This window comes from Propithecus coquereli, unplaced genomic scaffold, assembly GCF_000956105.1.
Source record: "Propithecus coquereli isolate 6110/MARCELLA unplaced genomic scaffold, Pcoq_1.0 Scaffold10, whole genome shotgun sequence".
Taxonomy (NCBI): Eukaryota; Metazoa; Chordata; class Mammalia; order Primates; family Indriidae; genus Propithecus; species Propithecus coquereli.
This window is the reverse complement of record NW_012133858.1, coordinates 17693703-17712708: the sequence shown is the minus strand read 5'-3', so window position 1 is coordinate 17712708 and position 19006 is coordinate 17693703. Positions and strand designations below refer to the sequence as shown.

General features: G+C 41.1%; 1 protein-coding gene across 3 annotated transcripts in view; it reads right to left on the bottom strand.

The window, feature by feature from the left end:
* Positions 1-3545: 3545 nt before the first annotated feature.
* Positions 3546-19006, bottom strand: part of DGKG (diacylglycerol kinase, gamma 90kDa) — a 154428-nt gene continuing 138967 nt past the window's right edge. For all 3 annotated transcript variants that reach the window (XM_012640413.1, XM_012640420.1, XM_012640425.1), the window contains 3 exons: positions 16083-16203; positions 13514-13574; positions 3546-3644 (listed from right to left, as the gene is read on the bottom strand). In XM_012640413.1, the coding sequence (XP_012495867.1) occupies positions 3546-3644; positions 13514-13574; positions 16083-16203 (281 nt within the window). The remainder of the gene's footprint in view (positions 3645-13513; positions 13575-16082; positions 16204-19006) is intronic.

The window sequence follows — 19006 nt, the reverse complement described above, 5'->3', positions numbered from 1 at the left end:
CCTCGGAGGGTTGGTAGACTCCTCCTCCTTCCCTCCCCCTCACCCATCCTCCCCTCCCTTTAATGTTAGCATTAGGCACCTCCCTGCCTGGAAGTGTTGAGGTACAGGACTGCAACTCAGGGAATCTGGATCTTTCCCATCCCCCTGGTTCTATTTTTATGGATCCCAATTGTGGTAGAGTTGCAAGGAAGGCACAGCCTAGCTGGGACAGGAGGTAACTGAGGGTTTTGGCCAAGAGGAGAGGGGGATAGAGATGGGAAAAGTTGATGCAATTATTTTTGGCAGGAGCTGGAACCAAAGCATCAGGAGAGAGTAAGTTTTAAGACTCTCTGGCAAAGTAACTTCCTAATCTGTCACTGAGTATGTGTAAAAAAGTGATTAGTGGGTCTCTATATTTATCATGATTACTCACAAATATGTAATTTACATAATATATACAGCACATTAAGTACTATGTCACCTTATATAATGTGCATATGTATAATGTATATGCATGTTATGTAACGCCAGTCTGGAGGCTCTTCCAGGTTCTGCCAAGTATTTCCTAATTTATTTGGCAATTTTAACGTATCTTTTCCATCTGTGGAAAGAACTCTCTTGAGAGGAGCTAGTCCCTGACCTGAATATAATCATCCTACTAAGTCTATCTCCACTCTCAACTCACTGGGGAAACCCCACGAAGACCAAGCCATAATGAGATGCGACTCCTAGCCCATGCGTTCAGGGACAACACAAAGTACTGAAGATTTTCTGTTTTAATGTTTTTATTGCTGGTGGGGTAGGAGTGTGGGGGCAGGCGAGAACATGTCTGTAGCATGGTCAGAATGAGAATAAGACAAGAAATAAGGGACTGGGTTCTCCTCTGGCTAACTGTGTAGCTTTGAGGAGCCACTAAACCTCATTAAGCCTTGTTCTCATAAAGATTGAGATAACGAGATAATAATACCTTCTCTGCTAACCTCAGAGGTTGCTATGAGGGTCACTATGTTAGGGTACTGTGCAATAAGAAACCACAGTCACAGTGTTTCAAGGATGATTTGTAAGGTAAAATTAAACAACACAAGACTTACTAAGGTTACCAAATCGGAAGTGCATTTCCACTGAAGTCTGTTACACTCTGTGCCTCTAAGAAGGAATTAGGATTTGTCTGTCAAGCAACACTGCAAGTCCTGTGCACTAGGGTAGAGCAGTAAGGCCAGTCTCTGCAGGCTCCTCTGTGAGACTTGTGAGTCTCCGAGAATCAATTCCACCTGTTGAGAGTGCCCTGTCTCAACAGCCTCCATCTTGAGGGATCAGGGTTGAAACACATGCAAAAACTTCTGTAAATGTCTTAGAATCAGTGACCCCAAACCTGAACCTGCCTCCATTTCAGAATCAAGTGGTTTCCAAGATAGTACCTGTAGTCATTCTGGAGCTGCTTGGTCCTATCACCAAGGATCCCATTATTAAGGATATTCTTTAGGTGGCCTGGTTTTCTCCTTGCCCAGGGTCCTGCACTGTTAGGTCGAGCAGGATGGTGCTAGATCTTGGTCCTGGATCCCAGATGCTTGCTTCCTTCAGAGTTAGGCTCAATTTGTACACATAATCTTGACATTTCCTTTCTTGTCCAAGGAAGATTAGAGGCAGCTCAGTGGAGTAATGTCAAGTGGGCCCAAGTTTCCTCTTCAGCAATCTCAGAGAAGGATGGAGGCCCAGTGAAGCTGTGCACAGACTTGCCCTTGGAAAAGGAGGGTAATGCTGGCACCAACCGAATGAAGCCCACTGAGCTCTGCTGAGACCCCTCTGTTGTGGCTGGCAGTTACTTGCAGAAGGTGACTCAGTCCTCCCTGTGACTCTCCACTGAGGTCACCCCTGCAGCTAGGGGTGTTTCCAAACATCAAAGAGACTATGATGACCATGATGAGGTGACATGTGGAGAGTTCCATCTGATGATCTGTCTACTGCCTTTCAACTTCTCTCTAGTTCGGGCCAGAGAGAACCACCGGAAAGCATCACGAAGCCCTCATTTTCTCGTGTGGGCTTGTCCCAGCCACACACATGCTGCACATTAGTTTTTCCCTGGCAAACTAGATCCAAGTGCAATCATGACCCTATTCTGAGATGTATGGGCTCTTTTCTCCATTAGATATCTTCTTAGTGACACCCTACTCTCAAACCACAGTACCATGGACAAGTCTCTCAACTTTTTTGTGACTCAATTTCCTTATCTGACAAATGGGAGAGCAAATCCTGCCCAGCATATCTGTCATGGTTGTTTGCAGGATCCGGAATCGGAGTTCTCAGCCTCTTCACGATAAGGAGCTATTTTGTTTCCCTTATGATCACCACAGGGAAATGTGTCCTAACAATGAAATGGGGGATGGGGGGAGCAAGGAGCTGCTTTTTCTTTCCTACTTTCTGTTCCCATACTATGTTTTTTTCCCAATCAAGAAAAGTCCATCAGTAAATAAATATTTATATATATATATATATAAATATATATGCTACATATATACACATATGTAAGACCACCAGAAGGTCCTTCAGGTCACACTCTGGGAGTGGTCAGTGCAAAGAAGCAGGAGGGAACCGCCCTACGGTTTGTCTCCCAGTTTCCCTCCCATCTTCCCTGCCTTCAGGAATAGTCTGCCACCAGGGCTTGGAACTCAAACAGGAAACACGCTTTGGCTTGAAAAAGAAAGAAGCTGGGGGTGGTTTTTTTTTTTTTTCTTCCCTTTTTACACAATATTATGACACCAATTTGAAAAATAAATCCCAGTTTCTCTGCTTTCCCTCCCAGGTGTTCAGAGAACTAAGAAAATAAATACCACATCTAAGGTGTGCTGCACAGGCAGCTCTGGGGGTTCTTGGAGCCACCTCTAAATAAACACACAGTCACCAGGAGAAGGCTTTGGGAAAATAAGTGCCCACTGACACCGCAGAGAACCAGGAATGGAAACACAGCTTTCCACGGCCTTTCTGCCTCCTCAGCAAGTTCAGGGAGAAGTTGTCGCTCCGAGGACAACCAAGAAACCAACGTACGCTTGCTGAGCCCTGCCAAGGAGTGTGCTCTGAGAGCCGGGGGCCGTTTTGTCTCTGCACAGAGGGACCTTTGTGCAAGTTCTCTGGAACTGGAGCCCTTTCCCTCGGCCACATCCGACTTCAACATAGGCAGGAAACCTGCAGCCTGCTCCTCGCGAGTGTCCATGAGGAAAGTTGCAGCGCTGACGGAAAGGAAGGGGGATTTCTCCTTCAGTCTCAGAAAGTCCTGCTCAAGGCCTGTGGGAATGTGGAAGCTGCTGCATGAGCTAACCATACCCTTGTGGGCCCAAAGCCCATTCCAAATGTCAAGTCGGCACTGGCTCTGTTAGGGTGTATCCGTTATTGAAATAGGTAGGATGTATGGCAAGGTGAAGTTTTCTTCCTGAAGGGTGGCTTCGCTTCCACTGGTTAGAGAAGAGTGTGTGTGTCTGTCTGTGTGTGTGTGCACATAAATGTGTGTGTGCAGGTGTGTAGGTACAGTTTCTTGCTTTCGCTCTTGGCTTAGCTGGCGTTTGGCACATCGTTTAGTCTTTTGAGCGGCTCTTTCTCCTCAACGAAAAGAAGCTGCTCTTCTGGGGAGGCCCCATCATCATGGGCGCTTGGTTCTTGTGAGTGATTTTAATCTAAAGGCAAAGAGGAAGAAATGAATTAGTGGCTTGCAAATCTCAGTAGCCTAAGGGAGAGTGAGTCCCAGAGAAAGGAAAGAGGGCCAGCTTCATGCTGGAAGGAGTGCCATGCAGAAGGACAACCGTCCTTGAACTGCTTCAAAATTGGCAACTCGACCCTGACCGGGCCTGGAGTTTGGCACTGCTGGAAGTGAGGGGCAGAAACACTGGGGAGAGACAGGTGTGAGCTTCCCACATGGTGATCAGCTCACACCTGTCTTGTGTCCTTGCTATTCATAGACTATCAGAATGTCACAGCCAGAGGAGGCCTCAGGGACCTTCTCATTCAACCCCTCTGCAGGATGGATAAAGGAATTGGAATCCAAGGCTCCAGTGGGCCTGAGCCTGGCCTGCGTTCACACAGAGAGGGCAGAGCAGCCAGAGCCCAGACCTTCAGATTCCGGCCACCATTGCTCCTGGCCATTTCTTTCCAGGCCGTGCAGAGATGTCAGCCAATTGACCGGGAGGCTTTAGTCTGACCTCTGACCAAGTAATACCACGTGGAGAGTTCCCAAGGGAGTTCCTTAGGTGTTTTCTCTTTTCTTAGCCTTCCAGGGAAGACTCTAATTTCTTTTAAAAGCATTTTTTATAGGAATTTGAGGGTTTCAAAGTGTTTTCTCCTGTAAACTTTAAGTTAATTGGAAATGAAAGACACTGATGAAGTCTCATTTTTGCTTTTCTTCTCAACCTTATGCTCAGGTCATGGCTTCAACATGCTCAATCTCTATTTGAATGTGGCCTGGTGACACTGCTACCTTAATAATCTGCATTATTAGTCCATCCACAATACTTATCAAGTATGGCACATGTTCAGAGTAGGAAGATGACATGGCAACAGGAAACACTTAGGATTCAAAGACCTGAGTTTGGGTCTCTAAAGACCTGGGTTTGGGTCCTGACACCTCCACTTCTTTGCTGTGAAACTTTGGACGAATCATTTAACCTTTGGAGCCAGTGCTTGCTGAACTGTAAAATGAGCATGATAACATTTGTCATATTTTTCTTGCAAAGATCAAGTGATAGACTGTCAATGAAAGCCCACTGTACACTGTAAAATAGAAAGTAACTGTTGGTTTAATACTTGTTGTCTTACATTGGAGGAGAAAGAGAAAGATGAATGTGAAAACAAACAGAAACTGTGAACCCATTCTCGTGGTTTTTATGACATTCGTGGAAATGACAGCGTGACCCCAGGGAACAACAGAAGAATTCTTGAAGAGAGAGACCCATCAACAAGTTTAAATGAATGTAGGATAAACCAGGTGGTATCAGAAAGAAGGTGGGTAAGGAATGAGAAGAGGCTAATAGGAGAAATGCAAGAATTTTAAGATTTGAAGGAAGGGAAGGACATGTGCTGGTGGAAAGAGGAGAAGGCACTGGGTAGAAGAGCGGTGGATGGACAGGTGAGAAGGGCAAAGAATGAGGAATGTGGTCAGGGTGGGACAGCTGGTGCAGGGCTGTCAAGGGAGGTGGCAAGACGGGGTTCACGTGAAGTCATGAGGAACCACGAGAGGTGGCCTTTCATGCTGGAGAATAACAGGACGAGAAAAAGAGTTTGAGGGAAGTTATTCAACAGCTGTTGTCAGGGTGAGCTGGAGTGGGGAGTGCCTGGCTTAGAGGGCTCTACTATAAGCCAAGTTTACATTTATAAGCCTCCAGGAAATGGAAAGGAAAGGACAGAACATTGTCCTTTCCCCCTTAAAAATTGTTCACATGCTTCTAAGAATTTATTCTAAGTAAAATGCAGATTATCAAAGACATAGGCAGAGATTGATACATAAGAATGCCGATTTCTATATTATTCATCATTGTGGGCAATTATCATAACCTGGTGACGAAAGCTGAAAGTGACCCTTATGTTGGATTCCGCCAGCCTGGAGATCTAGAAGTGAGGTGAGTCTTTCTGTTTTGCGGTAGTCACCAGAGGAGCAAGCCAAGGCTACACTAACACCATCTTGTGTTGTGTGTCTTATTGTGGGTGTTGTGTTTATTCCAGAATTCATGGAAGCGAGGCATAGACTGGAGTCTCTGACAGCACTTATCTGTGGCATGCAGTTTGGCACTCTGAGGATAGTGATTTGTGGCACATTCCCTTGTGGTAAGCCTCCTCTCACTCCTGAGCTCACGTGCCCGTTGAGGGGAAGGACTTCGGCTTATTCACACGGTATTCCCCCAGCACGCAGTGCCTGCGGTGGAAGTGCTGACTGAGGCGGACACCCAAGGAGAAAGAGAGCGTGTCCTGGCCGTGGAGATGGCTGCGTTTGGGCAGAGGGTGGCAGCTGGTGCAGCGCCTGCATTTCCCACTGGTAGAGCCCATTTCTTTTAAATGATAGCAGACCTTTGCTTCTCCTTTTTGTCCCTCCAGCTGAGCTATTTATTTGCTTGTTAGCACCTCCAGGGCAAAGAGGAGGAAGTGAAACTCAAATCCCTTTCGTTTGTTTTTGTTTTTTCAGCGTTTCTGACAAAGGTCTTGACAGGGTAGGAGTTTGGGGCTCCTGAGTAACATGATATTTTGGGCAGCTTTGTGGATTCTGTTACTCCAGATAACTGACAGAAGCGTGAGATCATATCCTCATTTGCAGTCAAAGAGATGTCAGTCTCTTACCTCCAAATTAAGGGGCTAGTGGGTAAAATAGTTAAGAACTTATTTTAGGAGGTAGTTGGATATGGCTAAGCCCACATTTTCCACCCTGATAGAGAGTATCCCGTATTTCTGTAGTTAAACTCAAACTTTTTTGATAATTGGGCAAATCAGACAGTTAACTACAGTTGATTTTCTTGGAAACCATTCATAACACTCACAACACCTGGAGAGCACAAAGGACAACAGCTCACGTTGTTAGTTCTCCGCTCTATTACAGAGAGAATTGATACAGTAGACTCTTGCATGGTAGTTCAAAATTCACAAAGCTACTGCAGCATATAGTTTCCCCTTTAAAATAGGATAAAATTTTAAACTTCACTAGTGCTGGGGGTGTACTCTGTTTGCAGGGGGGTGAGGTTGCATTTCCCGCAAATCAACACATTTTACTACTTCAAGAGAAGCAATAAACTGAGGGACTTCTTCCTGAACGCTGCCCGCTCTGGGAGAAGGATTCCGATAACTGCAAGTACGGACCCTTCTCGAACCATCTGGGAAGCGTCTGAGGTCTGCCCTAATTTTAACTGGATATGGAAAGGCACAAACCTGCAAGGCCTCAAATCCTTTCTATAATATTTTAAAAAGTTAAGGAAATAGTCCGGCTTAACGTGAGCCTAAAGAAGGAGGGACAGTTTGCATAGTCGTTAAGGTCTTAGCCACTTCTGGGTTCTCCGAGGTCTTAGCATGCCCTGCTTCACGAGAGTTTCCTGTCTTCAGAGACCTTCACCTGTTTCCTGCCATCAGAGATCTTCGACCGAACTGGACAATCAGGTCTCGCAAGGGATGGAGAAATGTGTGATTTACTGATGAGTCGGGAAATTTGACTAGATTATTGGATCTCAAAGTGTGGTCCCTAGACCACAGCATCAGTGGCACCTTGGAACTTGTTAGAAAACGCAAATTCTCCGGCATCCAGACCTACAGAATCAGAAAATCTGGGATGTGGCCCAGAAATCTGTATTTTAAAACTCCTCCAGGTTATTTGGATATATACCTAGGTTTGAGAATCACTGGACTAAATAACTAGGATGATTTTCAACTTTGAGATTCTACAATCATCTAACTCTGGGAGAAGAAGATTCTGAATTTTGAGGCTCGAATTATGCTGCCTAACTGTGATGGTGAAGCATGAGAGTGCCGCAAGCATTGAGATAAGTTTTCTTAATAAACGTGTATTTTATATACATATATTGCTATGTTTACACAAATATATGCTCATTTTTAAGAATTTTGAAAATACAGAAAAAATTTAAAAAGAACATAGAGGTAATAACTGTTAAACTTTTTGACATGCTGTTTTCAGTTTGTTTCCATGCTTATATATTTTTAAGAAAATTGAAATCAGCACCTTAATCAGCTGTTTTCATTTAACAGTTCACAAGCATCTTTGCTGTCATTAAATATTTATTAACTAGGATTTTAAATGGCTGAAAATGATTCCATATGATGCCTCTCGCTTATTGAACCCTTTCCCTAACTGTTGAGCTTTTCAGTAATTTCCAATTTTTTGCTATGATGAATAATATAGAAATTGGCATTCTTATATATCAGTCTCTGCCTATGTTTTTGATCATCTGTATTTTACTTAGAATAAATTCTTAGAAGTATATGAACAATTTTTTAAGGGAGAAAGTAAATGAACTGGATCAATGTATATTAATATTTGTAGGGGTTCTTGACACATGGTTCCCAGTGCTTTCCAGAATGGTTGTACTTGTCTACACTCTTGCCTCACTGCATGAGTGTGCTGGCCTCACCACACACTTGGCAGTAACGAATATTATCTTAACACAAACAAACAAAAATGTTGTGCTAACTGATAAATGAAATATGGCATGGCTTTCTCACTGTTTTAATTTCAAAATCTTTCCTTTCTCAATAAACTTGTGATATTAAATATTATTTCACAGGTTTATTAGCCCATGGCATTTCTTTGGTAATGTGTCTGTTCACTATTCCATTGTTAGTATTTTTTTTCTGCTGGATTCTAAGAGCTGGTTTCTTTATACATTTAGGAATTAGCCTCTTCTTTTAGATAGCTATTGCACACGTCTTGTTCTTAGCCTTTTAAATATCTATACTGATTCTTGACTTGTAGAAATTAAAAATGGTTAATAGACAAATATGTCATTTTTTCCTTAGAAAGTCCCTGCTCACAGTGTAATTGGAATCATCTATTTTTCTTTTTTTCTGAGAGCTAGTAACAGAATTGGAGGGTTTTTTGTTTTGTTTGTTTGAGGTGAGCGGTTGGTATATAATGACATTTTCCCAAACAGGCAATTTCCTGGATGTCATATGTTAAACCATCCATTTCCTTCTAATTAATTCATGATCTTTCTTTTTCCTCCATTAGTTTTATATACTAGGGTTTCTAAGGACTCTCTTCTGTACTATCAATTTATCCATCCAATATCATGCCAATAGCACATTATTCAAATTATTGTGGCTTTATAATGATTTCAGTATCTTGTGAGAAGTCCTTTTTCATAGCTCTTTTATAAAATGCCCTGGGAATTGCATTGTTTTGTCAAGTTAAAGAAACAATTGCATTGGGATTTTGGGATCCCTGTTTAGGAACATGGGTTGTTTTTCTGTGTTCACATCTTTTTTTTTTTTATTAATTGTTTAAGTCTTAGAGTTATTTTCCGTGTTCCACAATTCAGTTTCGTATTTTATGTCTTTTTGCTGTTATTATGATATTTTAAGTTTTTTCTATTATATTCTTTGGATTGGTTATTGCTGGTATATAGAAAAGCTATTAATTTTTGTCTACTTTTCTATGGGGCTTAAGTGAAAAAATTTATCCTATGAGGTTTTCAGTTGATTCTATTAGCTTTCTATGTACATAATCATATCATCTACAAATAATGACAGTTTTGACTCTTTTCCAAATAGTTATATTTCTTTTCTGCTTCATGCATATTGCATTGGCTAGAACTTCCAAATAATGTTAGCACACGTGGCCATGATTTTAATGAGAATTCCTCTAGTGTTTTACTATTAAGTAAAACATTAGTTATTGGTTTAACATAGGGAGTATCTTTCTGATTTTAGTTTTCTAGGAGTTTTTATCTTTAAAAATCAGAAATGTTGAATGTAACTGAATACTTTTGGGTCATCTACTTATATTATCATGTAATTTTTAAATCTAAATTAATATTAGAAGACTTTTCATTCCTTTGATATTCTCTGAGTGGTGAATGATTCTTTTAACATACTGTTCAATTCTATCTACCAATACTTTAACTAGAATTCTTATATCATATTCATATTTGGGATTGGTCTGTATCTTTTTATTTTTAAGTGTAATTTTTGTTAAATTATTGTATCTGTCTTCATTTTATAAAATGAATGAGATATCTTTCTATCTTTGTCTATACTATAGAGCAGTTAACCTAAATATTTATTTCCTAATAGTATGGAAAATCTTACCAGTAAGACCATCTGTTTTAAGATCATTTCGTATGTAATTATTCGATAGCATTTCTATTTTATTAATGGTTACTAGGATTTTCATTCATTTTCTTAAGTTGTTCAAGTTTATCAGAATCAAGATAATTATATATATAATCTTATAATTAAATAAAGCCATTGACACATTTATGTTTTATATTACATCTTTTTTTATATTTCAATATCTCTGATCTCTGTTTTTATCTTTTAAAAATTAGGTTTTCAAACATTCGATATATTTAAAAAACTAGTCATAGATTTTCCTATTTTTTTAATTATTTAATTTCTACTTTTATCTTTTATTATTATTTTCTTTCTTCTGCTTCTCCTAAGTTTGTTTTATTACTGCTCTTCTAATTTAGGGATTATTCATTACATTTTTTCTTTTTTATATAATGGAAGTTTATGAGGCTTTGAATTTACTTCCAAATATAGGTTAGGCTGTATTATATAAATTTTGAACTGGAGCCTTCTTATTTTTATAATTTTTTTTAGTAGTCAATATGCTGGTTTTGATCTCCTCTTGAATCTATTGTTCTTTAGAAGAATTTTTAAGTGTCCAAGTGACTGAATTTTGTTTGTTCATTTACTCTTCTATTAGTAATTTCTGGTTTTATTGCTTTGGGGTCAAAGGAAATAAATTTCTGCTTCTGGATTTTATAGAGTTTTTGTTCCTTGTAAACTAGTTTGTGATCTATTTTAGTAAATATTTTATAATTTCTTGAACAAATATGATAGTTTGTTTATAAGTTATAGAGTTATTTCATTCAAACTTTGTGTCATTTATTTTTTTTTGCTACTTAACCTCAAAGGTAGAAACAAACATTTTTAAGCCTCTCAATAACTTTCTGTCAACTTCTTATATATCTATTTTTTCCAGATATATATTGATATTGTTTTTTCACAGTATGTATTTTTATTTTGTTATAAATATCTAAAATTTTATGACTACTATATCTCATAATTGAGTGTACTTTTTATTAAATAAAAATAGACTTTTCTTATTCTGCTTTATGCTTTTGGCATGTGGCAAGGTTAGTTTGCTTAAAGTTAGCATCACCATTTCTTACTTTTCATTTATCTATGCTTGATAAATGATGAAATAAAAAGATATAAATTATATATACGTATATATCCTTTTGTTTCAGGTGTATCTTTTGTAAGAGGCATATATTTGGATTTTAATTTTTAACTTACTATGAGAATATTGGTCTTTTAATAGGGAACTTTAACTCATCTATTTTTTTGATCACTATTGATATATTTAGTCTTAACCTCTTTCATCTTCAAAAAAATTTTAAATGCTGCTTTCTGTCCTGTGCTACATTGGTAGAGTTTATATATTTTAAATTCTCCCAGATTTGAAACGCGTATGTGCTGTTTTTAGTTTCACTAGTGATAATCTAGCTATTATTAATACAATTTTCTTCCAATTTATATATTTTAATTATCAAAGTAAAAAGAGATGATGACAAATTTAACAAGTTTTACTATACCTTCAACAATGTCTCCCACATGTTTTCAGCCTTTGTTAATATAACCTTAGATTTGGGATCCAGGTTATTAATGTTCACATTATGTATCTTCCCTTTCAAAGAGTGATTTTTGCTGTTTGCATTCAGTTGTATGACCATATGTAACAAGTTTTTTAAACTTTATTCTAATTTTACTGGTTTTAATTTTTACCAAAAGTTCCTTTGTGCTGTGATATCCCATTCTTAAGCCTTTAATTTTGAATCACTTCTTAGTTGGTGTGTACCTTGAAGAACATGTTTCAACAAGGGGTACATTTGTTTTAACCCTTGTAAGTTTAAGAATGACTTTCTGTTACCTTCTGTTAGGGACTAAATGTTTTTCTCCCCCTGCCCCACACCCAAATTCATAATGTTGAAGCCCTGACCTCAATGTGACTGTGTTTGTATACACAGCCTTTCAGGAGATAATTAAGGCTAAATGAGGTCACAAGGGTGGGGCCTTAATCCACTAGGACTGGTGCCCTTCTAAGAAGATGAGAAAACATGAGCGCACACAAAGGAAAGGCCTTGTGAGAAGGTGGCCAGCTGGAAGTCAGGAAGAGAGGCCTCCCCAGAAACCGACCCTGCTGGCACCTTGGTCTTATGCTTTCAGCCTCCAGAGCTGTGAGAAAATAAATTTCTGTTGTTTAAGCCACCAGTCTGTGGTATTCTGTTATGGCAGCAAGAGCAGACTAACCCATCTTTACATATGGATTTCTGGACTTCACACCATAAAACCATTGGGTTACAAATATTTTCATAGTGAGTTGTAAACTCTGAAGGGCAGTATGGAGGGAGTGTGGGGGTGGGCATAGGGAAAGTATTTGGCTATTTCAAAACCAGTGGTTGGATTTAGAGGAATGGCAACCCATTCTCAGATATCACTGAACCAGGTGGGAGAAGGTTTGATTTTTTTTTGTTTTCCAGGAGGCAGGAGGAGCTTGGATAGCTTTTTCTTAACTCAGCTCCATAAAAACGAATGATAAGTGGTAGAAATTCCCTCCATTCTTCCTAATTCCAGAAATGTGGGAAGCTATTATTATTATAGTTTTTGCTATAGTGTGTTTTCATCCTTTTCTTAGTTTTCATAAGATTGAGGTAAGATTTTTGTGAAGAAATGTTTAATTTTGAAAACTTTCATAGAAGATGTCATATCTTCTCAGCAGGCTCATGAAAACCCTCTCTCTAGTAGAAGACAACTTGATGTTCTGAGGGGCTCAGACTAGCAGGCTATTGAGCTATCTGGATACTCCACTGGAGGGGAGAAGCCTAGGAGCACAATTTTTGTCTTTTGAAATTTACACATTTGTGACAGCGTTGAGGGTATTACTCATATAATGTCCCAGTAGAGTCCCTGAAAACCAGGACAATGGTTTGTCTTCAGCACAGAGTTTCGAGCTGGGTTTCTAACTGGGAACAAACTAAGAGGGAAAGATGCATGGCTCTTGTAGTGCTAAATGGAGAGCTAACATATTAATAGATAGAATAAGTCAGGGAATGGGGATGTTCCATTTTTTTGTTCATTTGTTAAGTCCTTTATTCATTAGTCAACACATATTATTGTGCAACTATTACAAACCAGACTCAGTGCTAGGTTGTGGATGATAATGCTATAAACAAAATAGATAACCTGTTTGGTGACTCTTTCAGTGGAGTTTTCAGGTAGTTCCTCAGGGCTGTGGGTGCATCTGTGATAAATAGGGTGTGTCTGTGCACGTGGGGAATTCTCTCCTGGGAGCTCCAGTGGTCAGAGCCATGGGCTGGAAGTTGTAGGCTAAGTGTGTAGATTTGGCTTCCACATAAGGAAGCATTTTCTAACAATTAGACTGTTCATCAGTAGAACAGTCTTTTTCTTGAGGTGGTAAATTCCCAGCCACTGGAATGAGTCAAGCTGAGGCTGTCAAGGATACTCTGGATGAAGTTTCAGAATTCATCAGCTAGAATTATGAGCTCCTTGTGGACGGGTGTATGTCTCATTCAGTTTTGTAACTGGCGCCTCACAGTGCCTGGCACACAGCAGGCATTCAGTAAAAGCTTGGCAGGTAAATGAGTAGATGGATGAATAGAGTGGAAGAGGGGCTGCATTAGATAATCTTCCAAGGTCCCTGCAACTCTGAAATTCAGCGATTTCACATTGAGTCAGTGCCCAAAAGGGCCTGACTTAATACGAAAAATAAATAAAGGTTCTCATCCTCATCGCAAAGACTGGCAAAACTTACCGTGCAACGTGGCTGCATCCAGGGCTCGCCATCCACTTGCATTGGCAGCAGCTTGTTAGTCCTGGAACCCAGAAAACCAAAAGAACACAGTAAGCTTCTTGGAGTTGGAGAATCAAGATTGTTCCCAGCAGGAAAACAGAGGCGGGCAAACCTTATCCACCTATCTAGGAGTGTTTCTCTAAGACTTTCCTGCGGGACTTCTTAAAAATAGATTTCTGGGCCCACTGCAGGGATTCTGACTTGGCAGGTCTGGGGCCAGGCCCAGGGATCTGCATTTTAGTAAGCAGTATGGGTGATTCTATTGCTTTGGTCCTCAGACCGCACTTTGGGAAACACTGCTGTGGGTAAGCAGTGAAATGTGCAGAAATCTGGGGAAGAGCAGCCAGCAGGCATGGCAGCACTGCTGAGCAGACCCTCCTCAGTCAAACAATCAGCCAGAGGGCCTGCAGTTGGTGCCAAAACCCCACTCTGCAATGGGAAAGGGCCTGGTCTCTATGTTGAGTGAGAGGTTGCGTCATGTCAATGAGGTAACGTCTCCAACCCATGCGAGGTACAGCTCAGGTCTGAGTGTGTCTCGCCTTGCACTTGGTCCGAACCACTATCCTTTTTTATCTCCTGAACAACAGTGTACTCTGGGGTTGCACGAACTTGGCCCTGGCTTAGCAGGGAAAGAGGGTTATCCAGGAATGTTGCCTCCATGGGTAGGAGGGGAGGAGAGGAGAAAGTGTGGCTTTCTTGCTTGGGACAAGGTTTCTTTAGCATGTGGATTCTATAAAAGGAGAGAGATGAGGTCTTCTGACTTCCTTCTGCAGAAGAGTTATGAATTCATAACACACTGCCTTTGGGAGAAAAGGCAGGCCCTTTTGGAGGCCTCTGGTCTGGGTGAGTGGGGAACAGTTAGCACCCACTGACCGAGAAGCCCTCACCTGGCTTTGGCATCTGCCCTGTTTTTGAAATTATAAAATGAGAAGGGAAAGCTGTGTTTTGATGTGATGATTCTCTGACTGACCCTGAGGATATTTAATAATAAAAACAATAAATCTAATAATAAAAACAAATAATAAGAGGAAAGAGTGGCATTTTTGGTTCTTCGAGCTGAGGAGAGTATTTGGGAAATGCCCAGGAGGATGGGGCTTCTGGCTCACCCCCTCCATTTCTATCTGGAAATAGACCTACTGAATATAAGGGAACCCTTGTTCAATCTTCTGTGATGGAAAAAGAAAGAAAAAAATTTAATAAAAAGAAAAAGAATATAAGGGAAAATTCCTGCCCCTTATCCACGGCTTTTTGGATTCCTCAGGGAATGAGGATATTATGTTCTCTGCAGTCTACGTAAGTTATGGCTTAGATATACTCATAGTCTGGACCTACTCAGTATGAGAGTCCTGGAGAAAGTACAGGGCTAGAGAGATAAATCTGGAAAACAGGGGCCCCATCACAACAGCTCAGAAATAAAGCGGAGCAAAGCTTTGGGGAATAGGAGAGACAGGAGAAGACAAAGAGAGGGAACGAAGAAAAGGGGTCAGTGGGATAGACCTTCAGCTAAGCGCCATCAGGGAGCAGGCTGTGGAACCTTCTGAGGAATGCAAGGTAGTGCCAAGAGCAGAGTTTCTCGGATGTGCTCTGATGACACTTGCCCAAGAGGTTCTGGGAGAAAAGAGTTTGGGGGTCCAATATCTTCAGGAAACCCTGCATGCTGTGGTCCCCTCTGGGAGATCTCCATGGCATATTAATAGATTTGATGCATAGCAATCAAATGGAAAAAGGAAAGGAATGAAGACTTCTGAAATAATCAGGTGGGGAAAGAATCTGAGACAAAATGAGACTAGTTGCATTGATTGAACAGAGGAGACTGAAATTCGAGGATTCCCTTGTTTGATCCCATCTCTTCCAGGAGCCTGCAGTGGCTACCCTGTGTGATTTATCCCCGAAAGGTTGTCATCCTCTTAGTCAGTTAAGGCAGGTTTGCTGATGTGGATGCTTTAGCATACAAAGGCATGCAGGAAATATCATTTCCAAGGCCACTATCTAAGAAAGAGCAGAACAGAGCACCTGTTTTGTTTTTTAATTTAAATTGTGTGGTTTTTTTTTTTTTTTTTTAGGGACAGGATCTCATTCTGTCTCTGTCGCCCAGGCTGGAGTGTAGTAGCCCAGATCATATCTTGCTGCAACCTTGAACTTCTGGGCTCAAGCACACCTGGTTTTTATGAGTGTGACCTCTGGCATACATCTAACATTTTAATTTGTAAAGATAAAAAATGCAAGGAGTTGGACCTGTGGTTCTCTGGACCTCTTAATCTTATACTCCTGTTTGGAGAATTTCACCAGGTCATTTTAAGAGAACAGCAAATTGATTGCGGTGGATCCTCTAGGTAATGTGCTGAATGGTTGCATTACTTAATATCATGCTTGGGAAATGGTCTCCACAGATGTTCTTTACAAATATCATGAAACTTCTGTGCCCCAGTCTCCCTGCTCTGAAATCCAAAGATGGCTTTCTGGTTGTTGTTTGCAAGAAGGCCCTGGGCGGTGGGGAGCCTGGAGACTGCCAGGGAAAGAGGAGGCGTACCTGATGGTGACAGAGGAGCACTGGGCCAGCCTCCTGCCCGCACTCTTCAGGCCAGTGTAGATCTGCCCCATCTCCATGGCTCCCTCCAGCCCCACCACTTCAAGGAGCTGGTCACTGAGGTCTGCAGAGTGAGATAGCAAAAGCAGCACATACACATCTCTCTATTCCTCAGGCAGGTTCTGGCCAGAAAGTCTGGTCCTCGGATGGCCAGCCCAGGTCTGTCAGTATGCTTTCATCTCCCACCGAACAGCTTTTTCATACTCACTCTGAATAGGGCATTTCCCCAAAGATCAAAAAATGTACCTTTCCATGAACAGAAACCTGGTTCTAGGGAAAAAAGGTTTTGATTGAGAACATTAACATGCGTGCAGTAAATAGGTTGCCATATCAAGAAGCCTCTTCAAGTGTGGAGTAACATAAATGATGAGCCAGCTATTTCTGAAATAATTTTTGACCCCCTCAGTGTAGCTAAAACACATCAGTTTGGGACTAGGACAGGAAGAAACGTTGACGAGGGCCGTTATCTATAGCTGGATCAAGTCTCTCTTCTCTGAAGGTCTGAATAACATCTTGGCCCCGCTGGCGATGATGGATGGTTAATTAACCTCAAATTTGGCCTGTGGTAAGCCACTGGTGAGCCAGCCTCCTTGGATATCCTCGGGAAAGTCAGTGACCTCTTTCAGGACACCAGGTGCCTAATGAAAGCCAAGGAAAAGAATATTTCACCTACAGCAGATTATTGTGGGCCCCCAGGAGAAAAGGAGGGGCCGAAAGCATGAGGCTCAGGTTCAGAGTCACTCAGGATCGATGGCCTCCCACGGTGGCAGTTGCATCTGATCCAGAGCCTGGAAGTTTTTTTCAGAGTTCCTAAGGCTTGGATTATCCCTCCCCAGTTTCCTGTGAAGGCAATGGCAGGATTAATGTCTGGTGTTGGGCCCAAGACTGACTGTTACAACACAATTTTTATTTATTTAATACAGAAACAAAAAAAAAAGGCAGGTTTTTAAAAAGCTTTCATTCCTCTGCCTAACCAAGGCAAAAGTAACTTTCTCATAAGTTGTGGCTAATTGCCAACATGCTATTAATATCCACAAACTTGAAAAGGAGGTGCAAGCTCCCGGAGTAGTCATGTCTATGTTAGCACTTTTGTTTATTTAACAGATGGCTTCTGTCTTCCAAAGTGCTTCCTGGTATAGCACTTCAGAAGTTTATTTGTTAAGTTTGTTTGTTAAGATTGGCAAGGAGATACTTGGGCTCCTCTTTACTCTTTGGTTTAGAAGGCTATTGTTTAAAAAACACTCTCTTGACGGATGTATTTCTGATGAAGACAGTTAAACAAACCATTGAGCTGACCACAAATGTGTCAACATTGCTACAGTCTAAACTACCGATGATCACTAAGGGTCATCAGCTGCCAACAGATACACAAATCACATTCGTCTTTTGTGACAGGCACATGGCTTTTCTCCTCCACATCTGTCAACATTCCCGTTCTTCCCTAGTACTTCTTTCTTCACATTTGTGAAAAAATATTGTCCCCTTTAGGTTCTCCATCTCATTTGGACTTGGAACAAGAAGCCATGAAAGAGTAATGTTAGTTTAGGAGAATGCTCCAGGCTCTCTGAAGGAGTTTGGACCTAATAAACAACGAATATCTAAACCTCTAGTCATGTAATTAGTCCCCTTCTTACCAAAGAGGGTTGAATAACCATTGGATGTCTTAGCTTACCATATCATTCTAATAGTGTCTGTGAAAACAACATGAGCTATGAATGTGAGAGAGAGAGAGAAGAAAAGGAGGAGGAGGAGGGAGGAGAGAAATGTACAGAGTGTGTCTAGGGGTGAGGAGGGTGGAGGAGTAATGTTGGGGTAGGAGAGAGGAGGAGAAAAGAGAAGCAGAACTTTTTAGAAGATTCTCTAATGGCAGAGACAGATGTCTTGTAAAACGTTGCTCTTGTACCAGGCTTTGGTATCTTACAGTGCTGTAATAGTTCACTGTTTTCCCTCCTTGAAACATTCCCTGGTAACAAAATGTTCTAAGAAGCAGGGGACTTAATAGACTCAAGTGTTTCAGCTTTACAATGTCTTGGTCTTTTAACAAATTTTTCTGTTGAATGGCTTTAACTCTGAAGTTGTTATCACTTCCCACACATTACCTTGCAGCTATCACTTCCCACACATTACCTTGCTTCCTGGCTCTAGAAGAGAAGTAATGAAGGCTGATCTCATCAGCATGGGTGGGTGGGTGGGGGCAGGGGCTCACACGGATGCAGGACCGAGGAGACGAATGGAGGGGTAGGGACTAGGATTGTGGCGTGTTCTGTGCCCTTCTGCCTTTGATTTCGTACTCCGAATTTTCCCTGGCATAAAGAGGCTAGGCTGACTACTACTGAGGCAAGACCGGACTGCTCTTCTACTTTCCTACCATTGCCTAACCGATCTTTCTTTCAGCTTCCTAGAATGCCTGCCAAGAAGCCCTGAGGTAAAAAAAAAATCTGTTTAACTGTTTTCCAAATTTATCGGACCACAAGACCCTTTTTGTGTGTGATACCTTAAACAGCCCATGGTATCAGCTGTTTACTGGAATACACTTTGGGCAACCCTGGCATCACTAATCCTCTTTACTTCCTCTATCACAGAGGTACTTAGGTACAAATTAAATTGGAGCTAAAATGAAAGAGAACAGAATGCAGGTCAGTGTCTAGGTACACAGAACAATCAATGTGTAGAACACAGATCCAGGCTCAGGACATCTGGTAAATCAGGTGTCTGTTACCTTAGGCGCCAATGATTCAGAGAGTGATTCTGGCAAGCCATGTCATCTCTGTATTATCTTTACACTCTTCAACTCATTAATGTTTAAGATGGGATGTCTGTGCACCTTAGTAAGACAGAGATTCACTCGCTCATTCATTCAACAGTTA